General features: G+C 41.8%; 1 protein-coding gene across 1 annotated transcript; it reads left to right on the top strand.

The window, feature by feature from the left end:
* The first annotated feature begins 2 nt into the window (after window positions 1–2).
* Window positions 3–14,821, top strand: VDAC3 (voltage dependent anion channel 3). The gene is given in 10 exon segments (XM_080370568.1): window positions 3–60; window positions 63–68; window positions 3,769–3,840; window positions 4,937–4,986; window positions 8,904–9,056; window positions 10,205–10,257; window positions 11,600–11,827; window positions 12,730–12,880; window positions 13,996–14,053; window positions 14,299–14,821. Coding segments are annotated over 10 exon segments (906 nt in total). The 5' UTR covers window positions 3–17; the 3' UTR covers window positions 14,391–14,821.
* Window positions 14,822–14,854: the final 33 nt, after the last annotated feature.

Here is a 14,854-nt window from a genome sequence, read left to right as displayed (position 1 = left end):
CCGCCGCGGCGCCGCGCATGCGGCCTGGGGGGCGCCCAGACCTCTGCCCGGAGGCAGCGCGGCGGCAGGTAGCGGCGGGGCGAGGGCGGGGTGGGCGGCTGGCCCCACCGGGACCTGCGGCGCTGTGCTGGCCGGGTCCGCTGGCGTTTTCCGGCCCTCGCCGTGGCTGAGGCGGCCGGCCCTCGAGTCACCTTGCCGCGGCGGCGCTGAGCCGAGCCAGAGCCCCGAGGGGTCGGTGGGCTCTCGCTTCGACCGGGGCTTCCGCGTCCTGGGGCCCGGCGGCGCGGCCGCGGGCTGCTGAGGTGACGGCCGCGGGGCGCAGGCCGACTGTCGGCGGGCGGGCGGGGGTCTTGCCCAGCGCTCCGGTTCCTCGGCCGGGAAGCACGAACCTCGGCGGGCAGCAGCGGCCGAGCGCCCCCCGGCGCCGCCGTACCGCGGACGAGGGGTTGGGGCGCGGCTCGGGGCGGCCCCGCTTCGTTGCCCGTTGCGTAACGGGCGGGCGAGGTGCAGGTCGCGCCGCTCGTGAGCGCGCACGCGTGCCCGCGCGCTGCTCGGCTGCGCGTGAGTGCGTGGCCGCTGCCATGGTCAGCGGTCGCCGGTACCTGCCCGGAAGCATGGGGCTGGCCTCTCAAAGCGTAGTTCTTCTCATTTTTCTGTTTTGTGTACGGGTTTTCGGTTTGGGGATGGTTTTGGGTTTGGTTTTTTTTTTTTTCAGTTATTCCGTAGAGCGGTTCAGGTGCTCTTACGGTTGTATTTTAATTGAAATTTCTGGTCTGGTGTTACCTTTTGCGGTTTATATACCGATGTTGGCTTACTGTGCGTGGTTTCTGAAGATGGCAACATTAAGCATCAGTTGCCCTCTACCTTTTATTCCTTGATGCCTTTTCTCTTGAGGTGGTTGTGTTAATTTTACTGTTGTGGGAGGGAGAAGCAAAGTACAGGATTAAGGAAGCTTTGTTTAAGAACAAGATGCTTGAAATGACTATTGTGTCTTAGTTCTGGATCTCTGGCTTAATGCTTCTTTTCCTGCTTTGCAGTGTGTTTTGTCAGCTGTTGTCATCGCATCTGGTTGATGGAGACCAATTCAGATTTAGTATTAATAGCTGTGGAACTGTGAGCTTGGTTCCTCTAAACAGTTCTGGTTTGCAAGAATTTACGTATGAGCTCACCTGAAGAATCTCTCTCTTTTGTTTTTTTTAATAGTTTAAATACTTGCGTAATTTATACGTTAAAACACGTAGGATGGAGAAAATACACTCATATTGCATAAAGAGAGGAGACACAGTAGTGGAGTGAACAGGCTCACAATATTCGAGATGTCTCAATAGCCTTGTGAGGTGTAAACAGAAGAGGGTGTCACCCCAAAGGGTGATGTTTAGGTTGAGAAGGTGCTGAACAGGATGGTAAAGGCCTTCACTCGAAGCCTTTTCAGTGAAGCTGGTGAGGGGACACTCAAGACTACTTGGTGGTCAGCTCTGTTGCCATTTGTCTTTCTAAAGCCCATGCCCCTCTGTGCAGGGAGGCAGAAAGTTTTGAGAGTCATGTTGGAAAGGCATGAAAGAGGTGGGGGTGTGGCATGTTTTCAAAAACTGGGATGGGGTGTTGTCTAAGCTCTTGCTGTTGTTTGATGTAAGATCTCCGTGTAGTTTGAAAGTTAGACTCATGTCTTCTGAACGCTGAATAGGTCAATCCCAACCCCCAAAACATGTTGTGGCTCACTGCCGGTCATTGCCAAACTTCTAGTTGAAAATGAGTTAACATGGTTTGGAGTCCAGCTGCAAACCCGTATGATTATGGAGTGTTGCTGTCATGTTTCCAACAGCTGGACAGTTCCTTGAAAGCCTGCTGTGACTAAAGAGCATTTAAAGGAAAAAAAAAACCAAAAAACAACCAAAAAAACACCTGCTTGTGTGTTGTGTGAGTTCTTATGCAGGGAGTTATCTTTCATCCTGGATTTTGCTGGAAAAAAATACGGGTTTTTTTCAAACTTCAAGAGCATGTTAGGTAGTTACTGCATATGTAGAGTATCACCATGATAAAACATCCAAGTGTCTACCTTGCTCAAGAAACTAAGTTACTAAGCTTTTGCAATCAGCAAGTTGAACTATTTTGACAAATTATTAAAAAAATCAAACCAAACCAAACCTGAACACAACCCAGAAAAAACAAAACCAAAAAAACCCCTAACCACAAATCTGAAGTATGAGTTGGAACTTTTGAATTGAGATTTGTTTGAAAAATCAACATTTTAAAAGAAAGATATTCTTTGCTCTGTAGCTGTGTTGCTAAAACTATTTTAATAAACTATGCCCTCATAAAAGTGCACATTCTGTTTCTCTTTTGTCATTTTAATGATTTGCTGATTGTAATTTTTCCCTCCGTGTCTGACAGGTAAGAAGGTCTTTTTACATAGTAATTTTGAGAAGTACTTGCTTTACATACTAATCTTCAGATAAGGAACCCGTAGTCATGTCCAGCTATTTTAGATCCTCTAAACCCACAGATGTATATTCATAGAATCACAGAATATCTCAAGTTGGAAGGGTCCCGTAAGGATCGTTGAGTCCATGTATTGATACATAGTGCAGGTTAGTTACTAAGTCACTGAACACAGAGTGTTTGTCTACTATGTGATGTAAATTACCTGAGCACTTCATTTTAGGAAAGGGCTAGCTATCTGAAAACAGGACTTAATTGCTTAATACAGACATTTGCTCTTGTGACAGAGGGACTGAGTACACCAGTAAGCAACTAAAAATGGTGGAAGAGAAATGATACTTCAGGGATTTTAGAAGTTTTGCTTGCATTACTGCTATTTTAGATCGGATCGGTCTTCCAGTATGGTATAAGTAACAAATGGGGGATCAGGGATTTCTGGTGTCAGGTGTTGCTGAAAAGAATTATCAACGGAAGCATCAGCTGTAGGAGGGATTAAGTGGCAAAGAGTTACCCTTAAAATCAAACAAAAGCATCATCTTTGATAGCTTTTCTTTTCTGGAGCAGGTGTGCCTTTACATTTATGCAAGCTTATTATAGAAGGAGAAGACTAATTTTCCACTGGGGAAGCGTTTTCCTACTTCTTTTATTGTGGGTTTTCTGATGCAAAATCACTAAATTGCGGCAACTAACATTAAATATGTCACGTAAGCTGTAATATCACATGCCTATCCTTTTGAGTTTTGTCCTTCAAAGTAGTTGTAAGAGTTATCTGTATTAGAAAATTGACTTTTTTTTGCTGTGTATACACAGTGAAGAAATACTCACTAGTAGCGACTGGACAGCGTACAGAGATCTCTTTTTGTATTTTACAAATCTCTGAAAAAACTTTCCAAGAAGTCGCAAGTGCCTGTGGAAGTCAGATCTTTTCCTTTGGGATTGTTCAGTGGTGACATGGCTTCACCACTTTGGGTGCCTTTCAGAAAGGGTCCTGTCACAAAAGCAATGGTTGCTTGTTATTGAAACAGCCATAAGGCTCCTGTGAGCTCTTTTTGCAGTGTAAGGATGAGAGGCCTACACAGGTAGTTGCATGTAATACTGTTCCTGGGGTTCGGTGATTCCAGGTAACGGATGGGCTTTCACAGCTTCTTTGAATTGAAGTTTGTTTCCGACAAAGCAAGGATGACTTTCAGGAATGTTCTTCAAAAGTCTTGCAGTTCTGTATTGGTGAAGCATGCAGTCATAAACATAAACGCTTATAAATTCTTTGGGTGTAGTTTAGATATTATGCCAAATCTCTCTAAGATTCTTACAGTTTCCAATGTGTTTCAGACCCAATGGCTGTCCCACCATCATACAGTGACTTGGGAAAGTCTGCCAGGGATGTATTCAACAAGGGATATGGTAAGTAACCTGACTGAGGCAATAAGAACATTAGTACCCCAAAGATCCTCTAAATACCTTGTGGGAGGAATTCAGGAGAGGCCCGGAGCATCTCGCCCCTTCTGAATTTGAACTTCAGACACATATCATGAAAATGCTGCAGTAGGCAGAGAGTTAGAGGGGAAAGTTACAAGTTTGACCTTAAGATGCATTCCAGAACAGTCTCTGAAGAATCCTGGTTTTTTTTACCTTCCCATTCTTTTACGTAGAGGTGCTAAATCAGTTAAATGCACGTAGATTGCTATAGGAGACCATATGTGGCAACAAATAGGTTCCTGTGGTAGAATGATCTTTTATGTTAATCAGGATAGCCTGTTGTCAGAGCTGTAGTGGAAATAATTTCACAATATTTGCATTCCTCTTCAAAGAATTTAAATGGAGAAATTCTGATATTAGTCCCTCTTCTGAGAGCAGTACTAGAAGTTTTGACATTTTTTATCTAGTTTTAGAAGTGTGTAGTAGTTTGCATTTGAATCTCAAATCCATATGCTACATAAAATGAAAAAGCATCCTGATCTGGTCTGCCCTGTCAGTTCAGGCTCACTAAAATTCAAATCAAGTTCCCAGTTTTAGTGTCAGCAGTTTCAGGCTTTTCTGCTCTTTACAAGGGCCAGGTATTTCCCTAGATTTGTAGCAGAACAGAAAGAAAAGGAAGAAAGCAGTGGTATTTGTGTACACCACTCGTTGAAGTAAGTTTAAGCATTTTTCTCAGGGAAGGGGAAAAGAAAAATTCCTGCCCTGCAATCAGAAATATAGAAGTAAATAGAGTAAATCAGAAGGAATGTAACTGTATTGATAGGTCCCAGACTGTAGGCAGCTACCAAAGGTGGAGATGCTTGATGATGGGTGACTGTTAATGAGTATAATTTATGAGGCCACCCACTCTGAATTGTCAAAATACCTTCGGTCATTCCTCAGTAAGATTAATAACTGTTGGAACATGAAAATAGGCTGTTTCAGGTCAGTGTACCCTACCTGCTGTACTTTGGGTGTGTTGGAAGTAAGCCTTGCTTGTGTATTGCAGTGAAACAGATGCTGCGTTCTCTTCTATTTTCAGGATTTGGAATGGTCAAGTTAGAGTTGAAGACCAAGTCTTCCAGTGGGGTGGTAAGTACTGCGGGCTTTCAACATCGCCAGCATTGCAGTGGAAGGACAGATTCCTAAACTGGTTGGTGGTAATAACTTGATAGCAGGTGTTGCTTCTCTCTTTCAGTTCTCATTTTAAAACCCGTAGCTGACTGAGGTACTTACATAACAGCATGGAACTGATGTAGCGGTACTTCTTTTCCTGCAACTTACAAGAATTTTCACACATTTTGTGGTGGATGGGTGGCTTTCCTCCCCATTTCTATTGCCATATCCCAAATATAATATTTCTATTGCCATATCCCAATATATATCCCAAATATATATACTTCTCCCTAAGTAACTCTCATTTCTGCTTATGAACGCAACCGAGTTTCTCTGCTGTCGTTGGTTTTTACAGGATTTTGAGTCGACACTGACATTTTCTACAAAAGGCCAGGGAAAGCTGTAAGAGCCGCAGTCTAACCTAACTTCCTTTTCACTCATCTTTACTGTGTTACAGTGCAAGACTTAATTAAAACTAGACAGTCCTCCTTTATGTAGAATTTGAGAGCATTTTATAGACATTAATTAAGCGTCAGCACTTCAGGTAACTAGAAAATACTATGATCCCCACTGTAATGATGCAGAAGTGGAGCTTCCTCATGATTTCACAGGAGGGCCGGCAAAACCAGGAATGGATTTCTGTATTTTGGTCTTTAACCACAAGCATACAGTGTTTACTAGATAAGCTTATTGTTACATTGAGTCTCAGTTCTGTGTGTGCTGCCACTTGCTGTTCTGGTTGTGCTGCTTCTCAGCCTACTTCATAACCGTATTTGCCTTAGCTCCCTCCTTATCTTCCATTCTTATGCAAATGGTGTAAGTCATTCCTTTTGTATTACTGTATTCTGTCTAATTGAGCTTTTGATGGATTGCTTACATTGTGCACCAGGAATGTGTAGGCACGAGGAACTATGGTCTCTACATTATGACTGCTACTGGTTACTGACATCTCGTATGTATAGTTTTTCTGGCTGGAAGTTTTTATTCTCAGATAATATGCTAATGGTTAGTTATTTTTCTTTTCCATGCAACTTTCGTTGGATGTTTATCCAGCTGGTAAGAATAGTGACTGTTTTGGCATGTTGGCTCTTTATTGCTTTGTCTAGCAAGGTTTTCTGTGGTGCATACTGTCATTCATGAACTGTTCAATTGTTTGTAGTCATGTTATCATCCATGTCACAAAGTTTAAATGTGTCTGTAGCTCTTAATCTGCTGCATGATCCATGTATGTAAAGCCATTTGCAATCTTTGTCCAACAATCCACAATAAGAACACTGTAAAAACAGCAGGAGGGAAAACAAGAAGGGTACAGTATTGATATGGTTGTTTGTTGCTTCTGGTTTTGTGCTTGTTAGTGTTTCTGATGAGCATTCTGATGCGACAAAAGGAGGTTTTGGGGATGGAGATGAGGTTAGAAACAAAGTGTGATATCTAATTTGTACTTCCGTACAAGTAGTACCTCTGATTGTTATGATACCAAAATGTTTTGGGTGGGGTTCCTGTGGACTTAGAAAACAGCAATGGTATTGTCTACTGGTTATAAGTGTTCCACAGATTGCAAGTGGTCTGGCCTAGTCAGTGCATGGTGTTCCTGAAGATGCCAGCCACCATAAACTAGAAGGTCAGTGTGAAGCTGAGCTTGGCTGCTGATTCAGACCGGAGTGTATGATGGAGCCGGAATGAGTTTGATTTTCAGCTACGAAAAATTCAAGAAATGCTTCTATACCAGACAGTGTGATGAGACATCTCTAGTTTAGACAGTTAAATAGTGATGGCAGCAGATGCTGGCTGTGTGCCTTCTGCTTCCAGGATCATCCAGTTCTCACACCTGGTAAAATCCTTTGGCTTTTGATTATATGACAGTGCAGGTTTTTTTTCCTTTTGCTGTGAGAAGAGCATTTTACAGTCTTTGCTTGATCTGAGAAACAAATCAAGCCTTTTTAATGTTTCCTGCCCTAAGATCAGAAGAAAGTTACTTCTGATGCAGGCTTGAGATGTTTTTACGCTGAATTTGTGCAAGTGACATGACAGCAGTCCGTAGCAATTATGTCTTAAAGGCTAGTCTAATGCACCTGACTTGCATCACCTGTTTGTTCTCTGGATAGATATGTTATAAAAAAAACCCCCAACAAACCATAACGCTATGCTGTTGTAGTTTGTAGTAGTGTGTTAGCTTGCGTAAGTGTTGGCTCCCCCCTGCCCCACTGCAGTGACCAAGGAGTGCACGTTACCAAGTGTGTTACCTGGCTGTACTTTCCTGACACTTCAAAACTATTATTTTTTGCAGAGTGTACAGTCTTTGTACACTCTGAAAAGTCCAGAATTGTGATAGTAATGTACACAGCATCCAGGAATACTGTCCTGGAATGAGAAGGATCTGGAAAGTGAGGGTTCCAAAGTGTGGATGTGTTGGCAATGGATACTGTCATCTCTTAAGCACTGTATCTTTCAATATTCAAACTTCAAAAGAGGTGTAACTTTGAAATGTAATGGCAGATTAATTATCTTTCTTCAGGGAAAATATTTGAGAGATGAGGACAACAAATGAAATCAGATGCTTCTTACAACCTAGCTTGTATGCCTTGAGCTTACTCCTGCGGAAGTATGTCTACTTATTACTTTATACTCTGTTGTGTATGAAATACTGAGTAGGCTACCTCTGAGTTATTCCAGGAGGAGAGATGTTTGAGACTTCAAGTCCCCTAAATAACAGGAAGCTCTGATGTGTGGAGGACTGGCCAAACAACGTAGGACAGCATGTTACAAAATACATATCGTACAAAATTCAAAGTTGTTGGTTCAGTTACACTGGTCAGTGAATGACCAGCCTGATGAAGAGATGTCAAGGTGCCACTGGGGTCAGGTTATTTTCTGACACTGTGAAGGAGAAAGGGCCTGTGATTTTAAGGTGCCTTACAAAGTAGTGACCTAGCTTCTAAAGTGTAGGTGTGCTGGCTGAGGTAGCGACAGAGGTTAGGTTGAGGGAGAAGGTACTAAAGTCATCTGATGCGTAGCATACGAAGAGTCTGAGTGGCAACAGTATAAAGGGTAAGGGGAACAACAGTGTTAGGGTGCAATAGTCAACGTGAAAAGCATAGATGGTCATTCTCCAGATGATATTTTCACCGCTGAAAGGTGGAAAAATTAAAAAAAAAAAAAAAAGAATGAAAAAGAAGAAGCACAAGATGTTTGGAGAAATGAGAGAAATGTTTGGGGGTTTTTTTTGCTATTTCTCTAGCAGCATAAGTTGGATGAAGGATAGCTTTTCTTAAGGGAGAGTGGATTTCCAGAAGGACTGTAATGGGTGCTATTTCATGCACAGTTGGGACTGTACTGGTAAAGATGATAAAGGGAATTAGAGGAGATTGTGAGGGAAAAAATCTAAGGATAGAAGCAGCTTTGTATCCCAAGCATCTTTTTGTATCAGGGCATGGATCTACAAATTGTGGAATACTGAAATAACAATTGCTACTCTGGAGCAGAAAAAAGACAGCAGGAAAAGATTTTTTTTGGTGTGGGGGAGGCTGGTGGACAAGTTAGGAAAAAAGTGCAGTAAAAATTGAAGGAGGGGGAGCAGGTCATTGAATCATGATACAGATGAAAGTGAAGATGTCAGGTCTTTGTGTAGTAGTGTTTTCCAACCTAAGCAAGTTCCAGGGTTATATCAGCACACCTTGATAAAAGAAATATCCAGAACAGAGATGCCAAAAGGAGTAGCATTTTGTGATGCAAAAATAATTCTTTTTGGTGGGGATAAGGAAGAGGAGGAGGATTTTGAGGGCTCTGTCAGAACACGTAAGGGTAGCAAGTTGTGAGTGTCGGCACTTGACAAGTGGAAAAACCGAAAGTGATTAAATACCGGAGTGCTGAAACTTGTATTATGCTCTTGGCAGGAGTTCACTGCAACTGGTTCTTCCAACACAGACACAGGCAAAGCTTCAGGCAGTCTAGAGACCAAATATAAGATCAAAGACTATGGGCTTACATTCACCCAGAAGTGGAACACAGACAACACACTGGGAACAGAAGTTTCCATGGAGGATCAGGTAAGAGGAAGTAGGTACTCTGAAAACGTTTCTGCAACTGGTATGAGAAAGTATTGAATTGAGTAGAAGACACTGAAGACTGAAAGTTGCAGAAAACTTATCTGGAGTACTAAAAGAAGTTACATACATTTGAAGAACACACAGACTGAGAGAGAGAGCATCACGAATTTGCCAGGGGCGGGGTGGAGGGTGGAGGATATCTCCACAGCAATGTGCTGCTATATAATCATCCAAAGGTACAGAGTTACTGCAGTTACAGGCATGCAAAATTAGCTAGCTGTTGAATAAATATCACCATTATCTACTCTGAATAGGAGTTTTTAAAGCTGCACTCTAGCTATGTAGAACTCTCACTGCTGCAGTCAGGCAAGGAAAACAAAAGAGGGGTCTAGCATCTTTAAATGCTTTTATACATAAGGACTTAAGTTTGGCTGCCTTGATGTTGAATTTTCTAAGGCTGAAGAGGAAGATTAATGTTTGCAGCTTGGCACTGCTTACAGAAAGGGTTGCTAGTGTACAGCACTCTCAAAACACACAATTGTTTTTCAAAGTAATAGCTTTATGCTTCTCAATTAATGCCTGAAGCATAAGGTAATGGTGCCACAAGTAGTAAAATTTCTGTGGTGCCCTCCACCATACATGGCCATCAGTTTTTGCAGTTACAGTTTTGCGCTTTTACTTGTGCTTTAAAATGGAAAATGCTGTCCAGCTCAAAACACAGGTGGGAAAGTTGAGGCAGGTACAGTTTGGCCTGTGAAGTAGTACTGTGTTTTAAAAGAATACCTCTCGATTCTGAGAGATTCTTCAGCAACTGCATGGGTTGGTGGAACTACAGGGAATAAGCAAACACGAACTGAACAGTTTTCTTCCTTTAACAGTTTCTCGATTTTCTTTTCATCAACACTGGATTTAAAATCTTCTTGTAATAACATATCTACAAAGCATGTGCTGTTGTAGGGCCTCATGGGAGAAAACCTCCAAATTTTAATCCCTCATCATACAGCATCTTCGGATTTTGTTGTAAAACATGTGGGAGACATTATGGTCATGTTTTGTCTTTGCTTCAGACAGGAAGTAGAGCTATAGTAGTGGAATATACAAGTCATGTTTCAGCAGAGTTCTGAGCAGATGTCTGTTTTTCTTTGCAGTTGGCTGAAGGATTGAAGGTGGCTCTTGACACTACATTTGTACCAAACACAGGGTAAGTATTTTCTGTTACCTTTATCTAAGGAGTGCTAAAATTTCCCCTAACTTTTAATTAGAAATGCTTATTCTGGTCATTGTGTAAATGCTCAAAATTTACTGTAGAATATTCTGCAGGCACTGTAGAATATTTTGAAGGCAGTGGATAATACACGGCTCAGGACAAGGTCTGCTGAAGATGACTCTTCAGCTTTTTGGCCATTGGTGAATTGGTTGTTTTGCAGTAGGTATTATACCTTCAAAACTCTCCCCTTAAACAGCTAGGTCTTCATGGTGTTGACAGACCTAGTGCTGTGAACTCAGTGCCTTAACACAAAGCAAAATAATTTTTTTCCTGATGTTTTTGGGCAGATGTCTGTGCGCAACTGAATGAGGAGGTAGAACTGTATAGGTATTACGTAGGTGGTCAAATAGCGCTTTTTTTGTCTTTATCAATTATCATGTATTTAGTTTTGGTAGGCAGCACAGCAGGGGAGGGGTGTTTATGTCTGGATGATGCACAAAGCTTGAGATTGCTTTGTAAATAATGACTGGTATTTCTTTATTGTTGGGGACAGCCTATCAGAAAAATCAGGGTTTGAAATCCTGCTTGGATGTAAGGAATTAGAAGCTAAGTCAAAAGTGAGACCCCAGACCTGGGTATGAGTGACAGGCAGCACAGTGTTCTGCTGTGTCTTCAGTGGGAGGGAAAGGAGGTTGGGGAGAGGATTAAGGAGGTGATGTGATAACGTTTTGTCTCAGTTAGGTTTGAACTGACAGCAAAAGGAGCACAACGATGCATTGGAGAGAGAGGAAAAGACTTCTCTAGAGGGACAAAAGGCTGACTAAAGTGGATGTCTGGAGGATGGGGAAATGCATTTCAGTCGAGGAGACTGGTATTCAGCAGTGAAGAAGGGAGGAAGGCAAGCACTGTACACAAAGGAACAATGTAGAGAACCAAACAGACAAAAAGTCACAGGACAGAAAGGCCAGCTGTTGCTGCAGGATGTCATGAATGCTCCTGAAAGAAACTGATGATGCCATAATGCATTGCACTCACTTGTGGAGAACAAAATTTGAAACCTGACAGGTTTTAGAATATTCAGCAGAAATGCCTTTGTTTTTTGCTGCTTGAGGATTCTAAGGACTTTGAGATGGTGGAGGAAGAAGTGGCACCATGTAAATATGCATAATACCAGCATTACTTTTATTCCATGCCTTCTTCAGCAGCTGTTAAGTTTTGAGTAGGAATTACTGTAATTTAATTAACTGGCCTTAAAGGACATACATACATAAATAAAACTACATATAATATGTACTTGTGTACTACCAGGGATGAAATGGCGTTTTTCTCTCTGCAGGAAGAAGAGTGGAAAGTTGAAGACCTCCTACAAAAGAGAATATGTAAATCTAGGCTGCAACATAGACATTGATGTCTCTGGACCAACCATCTATGGCTGGGCCGTGTTGGGCTATGAAGGCTGGCTTGCTGGCTACCAGATGGCTTTTGATACAGCCAAGTCTAAGCTTTCACAAAATAACTTTGCCTTGGGATATAAGGCAGGAGACTTTCAGCTGCACACTAACGTGTAAGTATTGTCTGAGCCTAGAAAAACATCAGAGCAGCCAAACTAGATGAATAGCGAGCATCAAAGTTCAGTGAACAGTGGGTGGATGGAAGGGGGGTATGCTGATTTGTTTCAAAATAATTTATATTCTGTGTTTTCATCTTCAGTACAACTAAAGCAGGGGCAACTTTCCAACTCTTGGCTGTCTTTTTTGAGACCTTGTTTCAGGGTAATTTGGGGGTTTGTGTATATGACAGTGGTGTAAAGGCATTTCATAATTTGGAATTAAAATCTGTAAACTTCTTCTATTTTGATACCAGATAAAAGAGCCTTCAGTTAAGCTACGGTACCTTACCCCACTCCCCACCAGACAGAAAGCTTCTGGCTCAGAAATGCCCAAGGTGGAGGAGGGGTGCATGTTGCATTGTGCTTGAGTGTTTCCGGCTGTCGTTGCAGTGTAGTTCTAGTTTTGACATTCAGATGCTCTGAGAGTCTTTGAAGGCGGTATATTTCAAGAACTGCAGTGCAGTAACGTTGAGTCTCCTCTTTCCCATAACTGACTTAAGTCTCCTTCTGGATTTACCCCTTTATGCGTTATTGCAGGCATGCTTTCTCAAGACAAGCAAGCACAATACAAACCTGGGTGGATTATTTTTTTTTTGTCAGAACCTCAAACTGTAGGTCTCAGCTGTTGGAAAGTCTTGTTCCATTCTGCATACAAAACATTTTGGGTAAAAAAAATGAGCAGGAGTCGTCTGCCAGCTCCAGCTAGGAAGTAGATGAGCATGGGTCCAGGGAAGTAGTGGAGCTCTTCATTCGTTTTAAGAGACAATGATCAGATGATTGTGGGGAGGAGTTAATCTAAAGAATTACTATTTATTAAACAAGGCAAGGCTTGACACACTTGCATCTATTACAAACAGGAACGATGGCACAGAGTTTGGTGGGTCTATTTATCAGAAGGTTAATAATAAGGTTGAGACATCAGTCAATCTTGCATGGACTGCTGGCAGTAACAACACACGGTTTGGTATTGCTACTAAGTATCAACTGGATGAGAAGACTTCCATTGTGGTAAGAATTTTGTTACAGGAACAAGTGTTTCAAGCTCCCTTAAATCGCGCAAATTTGTGGTGTGAAGTAGTTGCTTCAAATAGTTACTGAGCAAGTATGGTAGATGGCAGACTGTGGCTTCTGTTGTGGTTCAAGTTCAAACTGGGACTTCACAGGTCATACTTGTGAAACGACAGGGGGACAAAAAATGTAAAGCACCATTTTGTCCATGGCAAAATAGTCACTAGTTTGATTAACGTGCTTTGGAGCCTATGCAAAATGTGTTTTCAAAAGGTAATGAGAGGATGCAGTGACCTTTTAATTCTCTAATTCTTATCTAATGCGTGATGTAGAATGGTACTACAGTAAAATGAGGGAAGTTCAGCTGAGCTTATGGCCTTCTCCTAACAAGCAGTTAACCCTTGAAAGTCAGCTGAGGTCCTGAGACAAGTGTTAGCAACACTTGCAAATTCTTGCAGAAACTTATGCGGGGGCCGGGGCGTGGGCACAGGGCAGGGAGGTCTCAAGAGAGAGTTTCACAAGGCAAAACACATCCACGAAGCGACAGTGAATAACTATGCGTACATTCCAACACTAAGAACTGAAGTAGCAAGCATTTGTTGTGCTTCAAAAGAAGAATTTGTTCCAGGGCAATTTAGCCAAAATTAAAGATGGGAAATACTATTGTAAACAGCTGAAAACTTAGTAATGCAAAAAGGGTTTGCATATTCATATATTTATTGCTTATTTAAAAAAATAAAATAACTACTAAGCAATTCATGAACAGGGGTCTGTGAACAAGACAGACTTCATTGGCTACTAAGGGGCTGTAGTAACTAGCCCTTCTAAAGGATATAAAAGAGAGAATGCTAGGGGCAGTGAATGACAGTGGCATTTTATGTAGGCATAATGGGTCACAACTTGATGGAAAGATTGGAATTATTACTTAAGCCTGTTACAGCTTAAGTTGAAACTCTTGAGAAAAGGGAAAGATTAGAATACACCTCTGCTAGAGGTTAGTCTACAAGTAGCTGAAAAAGTTAATGCAGAAGCCACCTTCTCAGGGCACCGAGACAGGTCTGTCCAAATATTTATACAGAGCTTATAAATACTGTGATTTCTTTTTGTTCCTGTAGGCTAAAGTGAATAATGCCAGCCTGATTGGAATTGGTTACACTCATGCCCTCCGACCTGGTATGTAAGTCTAACTGGTAGCAGCAAATAGTATTAGTACTACACTGTGTGTTATTTTACTGTCATCTCTATAACAGATTAGATAAACAGATCAGTTAGAAATCTTACATAGGCTCATAGATGTAAAGGATGTGCAAGTACAGAAGCTCTATAGCAACTGACACAGCAGTGAGGCTCAGGTACTTGAGGGAGGGAATTGTACAGAGATGAGTATATGAAGGGTCTCATTGTTTGCTTTTTCCTAGGTGTAAAGCTGACCCTCTCAGGCTTAATTGACGGCAAGAATTTCAGTGCTGGAGGTCACAAAATTGGGCTGGGATTTGAGCTGGAAGCTTAATGCAGCTTGAAGTAAAACAGGTAGTGCTACCAGCAGGTAGTGCTCTGAAAGGTGAAGAAGAAGTGTAGTACCCAGTGTATTTCGGCCTTAATACTACTATAAAATTTCAAGAAGTGTGAACTTTCTGCTCTTCCAAAGAATCATTTTAACCCTACACTGAAGTCCAGAGAGCACGAGCATATCAAAGGAAGATACTTGAAGGCATGCATGGAAGTTTGTGATGTTTGTGCTACATTTCACTTCAGTTTCCCTTATTTTAAATCTGTTCCTAAAAAAAAAGAAGAAAATCCCATCCCACCTCTCCTCAGTATTGTATTGCATCCTGCATGCCCTGTACTTTACAACCTTTTATAAAAGGTGGTCTCTGTGCTGTAGTGGAAATATGGGTTTACATCAGAATGAAATAAATTGGTCGTGGTTGGAACATAAAATGTTGGTGTGTCTTGTCTCAGTAAGGTTCAGAA

This window comes from Falco punctatus (assembly GCF_963210335.1).
Source record: "Falco punctatus genome assembly, chromosome: 20".
In the NCBI taxonomy this organism is placed as follows: domain Eukaryota; kingdom Metazoa; phylum Chordata; class Aves; order Falconiformes; family Falconidae; genus Falco; species Falco punctatus.
This window is presented reverse-complemented; position numbering and strand designations above follow the sequence as displayed.